This window comes from Podarcis filfolensis (assembly GCF_964270895.1).
Source record: "Podarcis filfolensis genome assembly, chromosome: 13".
NCBI lineage: Eukaryota > Metazoa > Chordata > Lepidosauria > Squamata > Lacertidae > Podarcis > Podarcis filfolensis.
The window spans coordinates 36,952,533-36,965,250 of NC_139615.1; the positions used below are offsets into that span (position 1 = coordinate 36,952,533).

The 12,718-nt window shown below is 49.4% G+C and overlaps 1 protein-coding gene across 1 annotated transcript in view; it reads right to left on the bottom strand.

Moving 5' to 3' along the window:
• The window catches only part of SYT3 (synaptotagmin 3), a 52,587-nt gene that overhangs the window by 21,823 nt on the left and 18,046 nt on the right, over positions 1 to 12,718 (bottom strand). The window contains exons 2-5 of the mRNA XM_083583133.1: positions 11,224 to 11,656; positions 7,737 to 7,877; positions 5,148 to 5,529; positions 1,484 to 2,036 (exon numbers count right to left, since the gene is read on the bottom strand). Of these exons, the coding sequence (XP_083439259.1) occupies positions 1,484 to 2,036; positions 5,148 to 5,529; positions 7,737 to 7,872 (1,071 nt within the window). The 5' untranslated portion in view covers positions 7,873 to 7,877; positions 11,224 to 11,656. The remainder of the gene's footprint in view (positions 1 to 1,483; positions 2,037 to 5,147; positions 5,530 to 7,736; positions 7,878 to 11,223; positions 11,657 to 12,718) is intronic.

The window sequence follows — 12,718 nt, forward strand, 5'->3', positions numbered from 1 at the left end:
CAGAGAGAAAGAGAGAGAACCCAGCTTGCCAACTCTGATTAAAGAAGGGGAAAAATACCCTCAGCATGTGCAGTTTCACATTTTATAACTCATTTTCAATCACAGCACCATGATTGCTACAGGCTAGATGTGTTCACTAGAGTATAAGCACGGACATTTTGCGCCAGAAAAAAAGAAAAGAAAAGAGGATGATATGTTTTGAAAGTAAAAATAATAAACTGAGCATCTGTAATCGTGTATGTGCCAAGCTGGCTGTCCCCCAACTATAAAACATTTTATGAAATTAAAAGGAAGAGAGAAAGAAGGCTATATAGCGACCAGCCCCAGCAGGCTGGCCACAGACCTGTTTGCTGCAAGCCACAACTTTTGCCATGTGATCACTAAGAGGGACCCTGCATTTGGGCCCTGCATTCCAGTCTCAGCTGCCCTAATGATCATCGGAAGCAATTTGCCAGCAGGTGGGTTCACTGTTGCTTTCCAAGACGCAGGATGAGGCAGAAGGAAGATTGGCGCACTGCAAATGCACCAGTGGAACAAATTTGGTGCTCCTACTGGTGCGTTTCCACCAGGGCGGGTGATAATCTGGTTTTCAACTTCATGATGTATCACCAGCTAAACTTCGCAGTATACCGATATACAGTGGTACCTTGGGTTACAGACGCTTTAGGTTACAGACGCTTCAGGTTACAGACTCCGCTAACCCAGAAATAGTACCTCGGGTTAAGAACTTTGCTTCAGGATGAGAACAGAAATTGTGCGGCAGCGGCATCGAGAGGCCCCATTAGCTAAAGTGGTACCTCAGGTTAAGAACAGTTTCAGGTTAGGAACGGACCTCCCGAACAATTAAGTTCTTAACCTGAGGTACCACTTTAGCTAATGGGGCCTCCCGCTGCTGCCGCGCCGCTGATCCACGATTTCTGTTCTCATCCTGAAGCAAAGTTCTTAACCCGAGGTACTATTTCTGGGTTAGTGGAGTCTGTAACCTGAAGCGTATGTAACCCGAGGTACCACTGTACTATATCACAATATCTGAAATAAGGATGGAACTATGCGGAGGCATTGGCTGGCTTCACAGATTTTCCCGCATTTTTTTTGCAGAGCGCGCGCACACACACACCTTGATTTGCAACATATTGCCAGGTCAAAAATTATGGACTTCAAACCGGTTTTGGACCATATATCGCCCAGCCCTAACACACATCCTGATCCACGATATATTGCCAGGTCAGAAACTAGGAGACCACTCTCACGATATGGATTTCAAACTGTTTTGGACGATATATGTGCCAGCCCTAGCTTACACCAAGGAGCAGAAATATAGGGGGCCACAGAGGGCGTGGCTTGCATGCACACCGCTGCCCCTCATTTTAACCCTTGTGCATTAAATCATGTACCTGAAGAGGGCTAGATTTGGGGACGCGCTGCCGTTTTGAGGAGGTGCCCACCCCCCACACCCCCGCCCCAGATTTATCACCCCGCTCACCGAATGTCCCTCCATGATGTCCCTCCAGAGGGGCGCGTCGTTGTCCCTCTCTGCGATCTCCAGCAGGTTGTCGAGCACCACTTGGCCGATGAGGTCGTGGCGGGAGAAGCGGTCAAAATCGTAGATGCTGAAGTGCAGCTTGCGCGAGGGCAGTTCGGCAAAGGGGACGTTGAAGTTAAAAGTCTCGTTGAAAATGGGGTTCAGCGTCTTGCGGTGCACCTTGGTCTGGAACTTTTTCTTGCGGTCGGGCAGCAGGTACATTTTCACGTAGGGGTCGGAGAAGCCGTTGGCGTCTTTGGCGGGCAGGTCCAAGGCCCGCAGAATCCTCACCACCAGCTGCTCGGTGCCGTAGGCGTAGCGCAGGGCAAAGCTGATCCGCCCGCAGCTGGCGGCCTCGCCTTTCTTGGAGTCCGACTCGCCCGAGCGCTGCTTGTATAACTCGGGCTTTATCTGCCCAATGCTAGTCACTTGTTCCACCTTCTCTTCCCCTACATGGACCCCGGTGTCCGGGCTGCTCAACTGCTGTGTCACGGGGCGCGGCAGCGTATTGTACCTGGGGAGAAAGGGGGGAAAACAGTGGCTTGCGTGACCGTATAGATTAGCCACCATGGGCAGATTCACTGAACAAATGGAGAATCTTCTGGGCCAAATTCAACTAAGGGGTCCTGCAAATGGAAGCCAATGCAAAGACGTCCACTAGTGCAATAGGGTTCCCTCCCTCTCCTCCCCCCACACCTCCAAATCACCTCTGCGAGGGTCAAGAGAACTTCCGACAGCCAGGCGTGAGGAGAGGGGACATTGTTCCATCAAGCAAGTATACCTGAAGGAGTGTCTCCACCCCCATCGTTCAGCCCGGACACTGAGGTCCAGCTCCGAGGGCCTTCTGGCAGTTCCCTCAATGTGAGAAGTGAGGTTACAGGAAACCAGGCAGAGGGCCTTCTCGGTAGTGGCATCCACCTCGTGGAACACCGTCCTATCAGATGTCAAAGAAATAAACAACTATCTTTTAGAAGACATCTGAAGGCAGCCCTGTTTAGGGAAGTTTTTAAATGTTTGATGTTTTATCGTGTTTTTAACATTCTGTTGGGAGCCACCCAGAGTGGCTGAGGAAACCCAGTCAGATGGACAAGGTATAAATATTATTCTTATTCTTATTCTTATTATTTAAAATGCTTGTGCTTATGGAGCAATCTCCTCAACACTAAGTTGAATTCTGCCCTTGGCCAGGGAAGAAAAGCATCTGAGGAGAGAGACAGAGTGACTCCTTATTTTAGAGATTTTTTTGATTTGGTCATAATTTTTTTTTAATGATTTTCACCCAATTTAACAAATTCAATTGAGTTTCATACAGTATGTTCCAAGTCCTTTTATTCACTGCCTTAAACAGAATACTTATTTCTATAATATATACCCTACATCACATTCCTTTATCGTTCCTTTGCTTATATTTCTGGACCCGTCTGCGATTTCATTTGACATTAACAATTTCTCAGATAGTCCAAAAAGATTTTTAAAGCAGCTGGTCTAGATTCCAGACACCTGGAAACACTATTTATTTTCGTTGTCCTCATAACAACCTTGTGGGTTGTCCCTACAATTTTAATTTTAGAGTTGAGGCGCAACGCCAAGGAATAAGAGCATGAGAAGAACCTGCTGAATCAAGCCAGAGGCCCATTGTAGCCAGCCAGACACCTGCGGGAAACCCGAAAGCAAAGCCCGAAACTTGAACACAAGAGCACTCTCCCCTCTTGTGATTCCCAGCAACTGGAATTCAGAGCCACACTCCCTCCAACACTGGATGAATGAATCTGCCTAATCCTCTTTTAAAGCCATCTGGGTTGGCGGCCATCACTGCCTCTTGTGGCAGTGAGTTCCACAGTTTCTGCGCCACATGGTAACTTTTCCAAAGAGTTCACAACGGAGGTAACACTTGAATCCTACTTGCCACACCATTCATTGCCCATTGAGCCTCGACTGTTGAATTTATGCCCCAAATCTGTTGGCAATTTAAGGTGGGTTTTCCCTTTTAAAAAATCCCCAGCATTCTTAAATAGCTGTTCAATATGCAACTGCTTCGGGTGTTTTCCTGGTCAAGGGAAGGAAGAGTCTGGGCCTTAGTTAAGGGGTCAGTTACAATTCAACACACCAGGCCTCCCAGGTTCATGTCTTCAATGAATACATCACCCACCCTGGACCAGAAGGTCCCAGGGCAGTTTACACAGTAATAAACAATAAGAAACACAGTACAGGAAACAAACCAACTAAAAACAACAGCACAAACAAAAGAAAATCAGTAAGATGAACAAAGATTCCCAAATGCTTAGGTTAAAAAACGTGCCCCTTCTTTGCAAGCCTTTCAAATATATGCAGAGCTGTTGCCATCTAAAAAGGTAAAGTTAAAGGGTCCCCTGACCATTAGGTCCAGTCGTGGCCGACTCTGGGGTTGCGGCGCTCATCTTGCTTTATTGGCCGAGGGAGTCGGTGTACAGCTTCCGGGTCATGTGCCCAGCATGACTAAGCCGCTTCTGGTGAACCAGAGCAGCGCACGGAAACGCCGTTTACCTTCCCGCCGAAGCGGTGCCTATTTATCTACTTGCACTTTGATGTGCTTTCGAACTGCTAGGTTGGCAGGAGCTGGGACCGAGCAACAGGAGCTCACCCTGTGGCGGGGATTCGAACCGCCGACCTTCTGATTGGCAACTCCTAGGCTCTGTGGTTTAACCCACAGCGCCACCCACATCTAAAAAGGTAGGGAGCCCCAAAGTCTGAGGTTTTCCCAGATTTTGTATCCAACTCTGCCGAACAGATCAGAGGGGCGCACATCCCCTCAAGTACATATCCCCACATCTTGCTTGGGGCCACCACTGAGAATGCCTTCGTCCTACAACTCCCAGCATCCCTAGCTGTTGGCCATACTGCTGAGTCTGGGAGTTGGCGCCCAGCTTCTGGAGGGCTGACCCTGCTCTCAGGCACTACAGGGAATTAAAATGGCACCTGCCAAAGTCAGAGTGCTGTCCCCGATCCTCAAGTAACCAACGCCGGAGGCAGCCCATACAAGAGCAATTCATTGGGCTCCTCAAACCTGGAGCTGCCCTTGCTTCATCATTCAGTGTTTGCTCTCCACAGAATTGCCACACCCTGCCCATTTATCCTCCACAACAACCTCCTGCAATGACACGAGAACCATTTATTTCTTTGGCTACAAACTGGCTGAAAAGTCTTCCCAAACGGCTTAAAAGGTAAAGGGACCCCTGACCATTAGGTCCAGTCGTGGCCGACTCTGGGGTTGCGGCACTCATCTTCCTTTATTGGCCGAGGGAGCTGGCGTACAGCTTCCGGGTCATGTGGCCAGCATGACCAAGCCACTTCTGGCGAACCAGAGCAGCGCACGGAAACACCGTTTACCGTTTCTACTTGCACTTTGACGTGCTTTCAAACTGCTAGGTAGGCAGGAGCAGGGACTGAGCAACAGGAGCTCACCCTGTGGCGGGGATTCGAACCGCCGACCTTCTGATCGGCAAGTCCTAGGCTCTGTGGTTTAAGGGGGAAGGATGGAACAGGAAAACAGCAAACGAGTGCCACTTCTTAAAGTCCTTAAACCATCCATCCCTCTTTCATCCTTATGCCCACCGCCCCTGGCGACCCTCCCACCTTCCCAACTCACCTGGGTGTGGGCGCCAAGCTTGCTACTTGCTGATGGGAGTGGGCGTTGGGCATGGTGCCTTCCTTGGTGCTGGTCTGGCCTTCCACGGGGAGGTCAGGGGAGGTCTGGCTGACCTTGAGGTTAGCCTCGGGGTAGGAATCCATATCGAGGTAGGACCTTTCGGGCATCTCGGGACCCAGCTCCACCCGCTCGGCCAGGAGGTCCCCGAAAGGCGAATGGTGGAGGTGAGCATGGAGGGGGTGCTCCTTGCGCTGCGTCTGCGAAGAGGAGCCCTTGTCCCGCCAGGGGATCCAGCACAGCTTCCATGAGACGAAGAGGGAGACGCCCAGCAGCACGATCCCGCAGAAGGTCACGATCACTGACAGCAGGCTGACCAGGATCTCTAGGGGAGAAAAGTGGAGGGGCAGATACCACGACGGGAGGTCAACGGCAGGGAGGTGGCTGCTGTAGGTGCCTGGCATCTTGGTCACCGGCCCAGGCGCGTCCCCTCTCCTCTGCTGGACCCTGTCCCCTACCCTGCCCAGGACACCTGAACTATTATTGCCAACGGGCGCAGGTCAATGGCAGGGCTGCTTGTATGACTTGGTTGACACTATCAAGCCAGCGCTGGCCTCATGCAGCACCCGTCTCCAGCACCCGCTGGGGCCTTGTTTACGCAGGATGGAACAACCCGGAACCTGGGCAATGTCACCAACTGCCAGTAGAGCCTTGTGAATCTGATCCCTCCCGCGGGGGCAGCCAAAAAGCAGGTAAACAAGAAGGATTTTTACCAAGTAATTTTATTCAATACAGTGGTACCTCGGGTTAAGTACTTAATTCGTTCTGGAGGTCCGTCCTTAACCTGAAACTGTTCTTAACCTGAAGCACCACTTTAGCTAATGGGGCCTCCTGCTGCTGCGCGCCGCCAGAGCACGATTTCTGTTCTCATCCTGAAGCAAAGTTCTTAACCTGAGGTACTATTTCTGGGTTAGCGGAGTCTGTAACCTGAAGCGTCTGTAACCTGAAGCGTATGTAACCTGAGGTACCACTGTATTCACAGAGAGAGAGAGACGAAGGAATTCAGTCTCCCAAAGATAATCACCTCCGTTTCTCCTATTCTACGTCACCCCTGCGTCGGCTAATCTGAGCTTTCTGCCTCAGAGCTCTTTGTTCTACTACTCTCAAGGCTCACATGATCCTGGGGTTGGGGGTCAGGAATGCTTTCCAAAGACCCTCAGTCTGTCAGCTGTCTCTCCCCTGGTGCTGCTTCTTCTTCCTGTTGCTTCTCTCCCAATATTCCCCAGCTTCCCCCCTCTGCAGCCTGTGAACTATGCCCTTCTGCAAACCACTGTTCTAAATCTATACTGCCCTCTGCTTCTCAGGACGGTTTGGGAAGAAGTGGGGGAGAAATCTTCACCTTTCCTCCTCAGTCCAGCCCCTGAGACCCTGGCAGACAAATCCACATAACCCCTAATGGTGTTGTGAACTGCCCTGAGATCTACGGATGAAGAGCATTATACAAATTTTAATAATAATAATAATAATAATAATAATAATAATAATAATAATAAAAAACCTTTTCTGCAGGTTTTAACAGAAAATATGCTTCGGGAGCCACTTTGTCTCAAAATCGAGATATGAATAGAATAAATAGCACATATTAGGAAACTTAGCTTGCCAAGGGTGGAGTCTTAGGCAGCTCAGTTGGCTAGAGTGTGGTGCTGATAATGCTAAGGTTGCAGGTTCAATCCCCGTATGGGACAACTGAATATTCCAGGGGGTTGGACCAGATGATCCAATTCTATGAATCTAAGCACAAGAGGGAGGTATCATTGGGCTATGGGGAAACCCACCCCCCAAGCTGTGGAAATAGTAATAATGAAAGTAATAAATTAGGGTGATGGGGGAGAGACCCAAAACAGTCTACTGAGGACTGAGCATGCTCAATGGCTGCGGGGCCATCTGCTGAGGGAAGAAAATGGATGGAAGACAATGGAATGGAGTCCCCTGGAAAACAGAAATGGCTCACTGGCTGGCACCTTGAACAAAAGGTCTCGCTTGTATATCCAGCCTTCCAGATTTCTCCATTGCTAAAATATGCCAAGACTGCCTCCCATTAAATCCCACTCTTGCAAGAGACAGCCAGCACAACCCGAATAAATACCCCAGCAACAAAAGTTTAAACAAAAAACTTCCAGAATTTTATTTTATTTTTAAAAATCAAATTGGAGGTAATTTGCGTTTTTGCAGCAAGAGTTGACATGTTTATACCTCTCAATTCAAAAAAACCCACGGGGGGGGGGGGAGGGTTGCTCCAGCAAAAGCAGTGAGGACTGGAAGCTTGATTGTTTTAAAATACAATTGCCAGGATCCTACAGACCCTGTCAAGACTGCATTTTCACATTTGGTTGGTAAACACGGACCACCTGACACGCCATTTGCCTGAGCGCCAGCATCAACCATTGAGAACCTGATATTACCCTAACAGTTCCTGTGCCTTCCCCCTCACCTCCATGGACTCCTGGCTGTGCCTAGGCCACGATTCTTCCTCCTGTTGAGATCCTTCCCTTAGATATGGGTCATATCCTCCCCTACCTCTAGGCTCCTCACCTGAGTTGATGGGACCCACATGGCCCGTCAGTTCCTGACACTTCTCGCGTTCCTGGGCAGCGCATGTGTTGGAACACAGCACATGAAGAAGCTCCATTGCCCTGCGGTGTCTGTCTTCATCATAATCTCCCGACATGATGCCTGAAGACAAGACAGAAAACATATTTTTCAACATATATTTAAGGAGGGAGGGGGACAACCAAGGTCATGCAAGTCTTTGGGGCCATGGCTACCTCAGAACCGAAGTTCAGTGAGGCTACTTTTCAGCGTTACACTGATTCCCAATGCTCACTGAAGTGGGTTCACAAGAGGCTACTGCCTATAAGGTCCTGGGTTCATTCCCCACCATCCTCTGGTAAACAAATCAGGTATGCAGGCAGGGGAAAAGGATTCTCTGCTTCAGGCTCTGGACAGTGGCTGCCAGTCAGAGTGGACATCACTAGTCTGGCCTGGAATAAGGCCAGCTCCTTGTGTTCCTAGAAATGTATCCTATGTCTGCTCATTATTTGGGGGCAACTGGGCTGCCACTGGAAACGGCTGCATCTGTTCCATTGGGGTTCTGCCCTCTTCCACATTCGCCTTCAGCATGCCCTCAACTTCACTTCCCTAGCAGAAAAGGGAAGCCTCATCCATTGATGTGACAAACCGTTACCCCTTAGAACAGGCTTCCTCAACCTTGGCCCTCCAGATCTTTTTGGCCTACAACTCCCATGATCCCTAGCTAGTAGAACCAGTGGTCAGGGATGATGGGAATTGTGGTCTCAAAACATCTGGAGGGCCGAGGTTGAGGAAGCCTGCCTTAGAATAAGCCGTCCTGGGCCTCTGTTTAGAGTTACCTTGTGGAGAGACCAGCTTTGGTCCTCCCCACCTAAAAAAACTTGCCCAATTTCCTACAGGCCTACTTGGCATGCCAACTTACTTTACCCAGAAAAGCAGTACCGTACAAAGGTTAGAGCAGTGACAGGGCAGTTTCCCTGTATAGGGAAGTTTTTAATGTTTCATTATGTTTTTGTATATGCTGGAAGCTGCCCAGAGTGGCTGGGGCAACCCAGTCAGATGGGTGAGGCATAAATAATAAAACTGTTATTGTTGTTGTTGTTATTTCTTTCTGTCAAAGGCCATGGGGATAATTTGTGGGGGGCTGCACAGAAGTGGGGTGTGAACCTCCTTTTTCTCTGCCATCTCATTCTTGCTCTTTTGCTTCTGCTACCCATTTAACCCCTCTGTTTTCCCTCCATGAAATTAAGCCAAAATATATATGGGCAGACCCAGGTCCAAGCAGCTCAGTGGGGTCTCAGCCATGCTAACTGGCTGACCTCGGGCAAGCAACTATGAGTCAATCTTTCTCAGCCTAGCCTACCTCACAAGGTTGTTGTGAGGATAAAATGGGAGACCCACGTGTGCCACCTTTGAGTTCCCCGGAGGAAAGGGTGGGCTGTAAATGGATTTTCTATGTGACGTCCCTCAGGAAAACATTTGGGGGGCAATTAGATATGCAGCGTATGAACTTCACCCCTCTCCGCAAACACCCCATTTTCCTTTTGAACCAGGGTGTACATAGTATACGGTGAAGGGAATGTGGAACAGTCTAGATTGAAAGGCTTCTCCTCCAGTAACCCCTGACAGAAGCGTCAAATGCAGTCAGCCTGTGTTCTGTTTATTCCAGGCAGAAAATAGAAAGGCAGGCAGACAAGGGCAGACAGCAGGAGAAGCAACATGACATTTTTTCAGGGTAATAGGCATTTATAGGAAGGGCTTCTGGTTTCCTGACCGATCCAAGCTTGGGATTCCCCATTTCAGAGAATTGCAGAAGGGAGACCAGGAGCCAAACTGGGCCTTAACCAGGAAAATGAGCTCGATTCTCTTGTAACGTTAACATGTCTGCATGGGGGCCACATTTGCAAAGCAGAATCAGGAGGCAGCAGTTTTTAGATCTCAGTCCCTCCCAGGCAGCCTTGGCAAACCTGCGCTTGCTAGACATTTTGGACTACAACTCCCAGCAGCCCTTGCCAGCGCAGTCCAAAACATCTGAAGGGTACCAGGTGGGCCAAGGCTGCTCTAAGGTGCTCCCAGGCTCCTTTGAGGAGGCATTTCCTATAGGTAAGTTCGACTTGAAGGGCTCTCCTCAGCCAGGTGGGGCACTGAGGTGAAACACAGTCAACAAGGCATATAAAATGGAGAGCATGTTAAAGGTAAAGGTAAAGGGACCCCTGACCATTACGTCCAGTCGTGGCTGACTCTGGGGTTGCGGTGCTCATCTCGCTTTATTGGCCGAGGGAGCCGGCGTACAGCTTCCGGGTCATGTGGCCAGCATGACTAAGCCGCCTCTGGTGAACCAGAGCAGCACATGGAAACGCCGTTTACCTTTCCGCCGGAGCGGTACCTATTTATCTACTTACACTTTGATGTGCTTTCGAACTGCTAGGTTGGCAGGAGCAGGGACTGAGCAACGGGAGCTCACCCCGTCACGGGGATTTGAACCGCCGACCTTCTGATCGGCAAGTCCTAGGCTCTGTGGTTTAACCCACAGCGCCACCCGCATCCTGGAGAGCATGTTAGGCCCTTCCAAAAAAGACATGGCCAGTTGCTAAGGAAGCAAAGGAGTTTAATGGTGAATTTTGGGTATAATGGAGATGTAAAAGATTCGGATTATTATAAAAGATGAAGGAGGAAATGACTAATAACAGGACCCACAAAAGGGAGGAGGGACGATTATTTGGAATCTTGCTTTTATGATGTATGTTGGATATCTGATTGCAAAACTTTAATTTAAAAAACTAGATAAATAAATGTATAAAGAAGGGGAGAAGCAAAGGATTCGCTAAACATCACTTCCTGTTCCCCAACCGCTGCTGTTTTGTGGTTCAGGTATCAAACTCAGGACGCAAGGGAGAAACGTGCTAAGAGGAAGGCACGCTTGGCAAATCCACACCGTGATCAACTCCTGCCCAGAAACCAATGTCCCCACTGTGGAAGGACGTGTGGATCCAGAATTGGCCTCCACAGCCACTTACGGACTCACTGTTAAAACCGTCTTTATGGAAGACAATCTTACTCAGCTACAAGTGATCGCCAAAGAAAGAAAGATAGATAGATAGATGCGGAGATTGGCCCAGGAGTGGAAATGCCAATGGCTGCCCCGCATCCCAGGACTGTGTGTGGAGCTGATGGACATCACGTTGAGGAAAGACAGTGGAACATTTCCCTACAGATATAGGCCTACGGGCTTTCCCTCAAGGTTGGCTCACCACTGGATCTAATTTTAAGGATTAAAAACAGCTGTTTCAGTACTTCTGGTCCCATAAGTGCAGTTGGTGTCTATGCACATTTTTTTCTTTGCTTTGCAGAGCGCAAGATGACTGGCAGGTCCCTACCCACCATGGAACTTACAATCAAACATTCAACACAGGGCAAAACAGGGAAGTAAGGAGATGGGAGGCAGGAACCGCCCTTTTGGAAAATGAACGTTGGCGCTCTGCGCTCTCACCTGGTCAGCAAACTGGTTCAGGGGATGGCTGTCGGGTTGCTTCCGTGTTGCCGGATCCAGGATGCCAACCGGTCCAGGTCAATGCCAGCAAGACGCCAATACCAAGTCCCTGGGGATCCGAGTCCGCGTGGGAGCAGCTGCAAGCCGGAAGCAGGGCACCCAATCTGCCATCCGGCGAGCTGCTGGGTCCATGGGTCGCCAAGTGGGGAAGCGGCAGGGTGAGAGGGGTTGCGCCCTCTGCTGGATGCACGAGGGAACAATCTGCAGAGGCGAAGAGGGTCAGTAGTCCTGGCTGGCTTTGCTATGCCTGGGTGGTGTGCCCAATCCCCAGCTGTCCCTGGGGGGCTTCTTCATGGCGGGAGGGGGCTGCTGTCTTAAGTCCTTGGCGAAATTGCACTGCTGCAGTTGCCACCCTCTTTAGTTCCGAAGGCACCTGCATGGATACAAAGGCTAGTTATTTGGGGTGGGCTCATTCCCTCCTCCTGTTGCTCCCATTCTTCCCATGACCACCCCCAGCCACATCAGATGAAACAGAGCATATAGATCTCTAGCACCCCCACCACCCAAACATCCTTTTTGTAAGCCCAAAGACAGCTTCTTCTGTCAGTTTGCATTTCTTAGTACAGAAAGTATTGATCTGATGTGTGGAGAACTTTCCTATTCTACTTAATACAAGAAGGTTCAAGAAGTTTCTATGTGAAAGAAGCAGGAAGATTTTGTTGTTTGGGTTATTTCCTTCTGGGAAGCTGAGTACAGCTGGCTTAAACTCGTTCTGTTATCTTTCTGTCAAGGTCATGCTGACTATAATAGGGAGGCCAGAAGGAGCCTGAGTTACACTTATTTTCTCTTTTCTGTCTCTTTGTTCTAGTCTGGTGTTCTGTATGCTATAATGTTAAGGTTTGGCCTTATTATAATAAGTATTGCAAGTTTCATTGTAAGTGCTGCAACTGGATTTTTCACGGACTGAGCCAATCCTGAATGTGTTGGATCTGTGACCATTATGCTCATTTGCCTTCAGTAAAGCTCTGCTGGATGAAGTACAATTGCCTTTGGTCTTTGTTATAAAACTCTGCATCGTGTTTAAGTTTCTTCCTCCGCTGGCACTGGCAAGTCATCTTCTTCCAACAGGCTGAAAACAAGAATAGTCGAAGCCAGGACACCTGGGTTTCTTGAGAGCTATCTGGTGGGATTGGGCAGTCGCAGAGTAAGAGAAATCCAAATTCTAGCACTGGGAATTGGTTATGCCAGGATTCTCACGAAAGAAACATTGTTTTGTGTGGTGCCCATGGGCACAATGGTGCCCTTGAAGTCTTCTTCTGGTGCCCACAAAGCCTCTGAGGCCCCACCACACCCTTCACTGCCCCCCTGGCAATCAGATAGGGAAGGTGCTTACCTTCATCAAGCAGAAGGAGGAAGTTGGAGGAGTGCCATTCTTTCCCACTTCCTCTTTCAGCTAGATGTGCTTTTCGAGGCTCGCATCGATATACCTCACCCA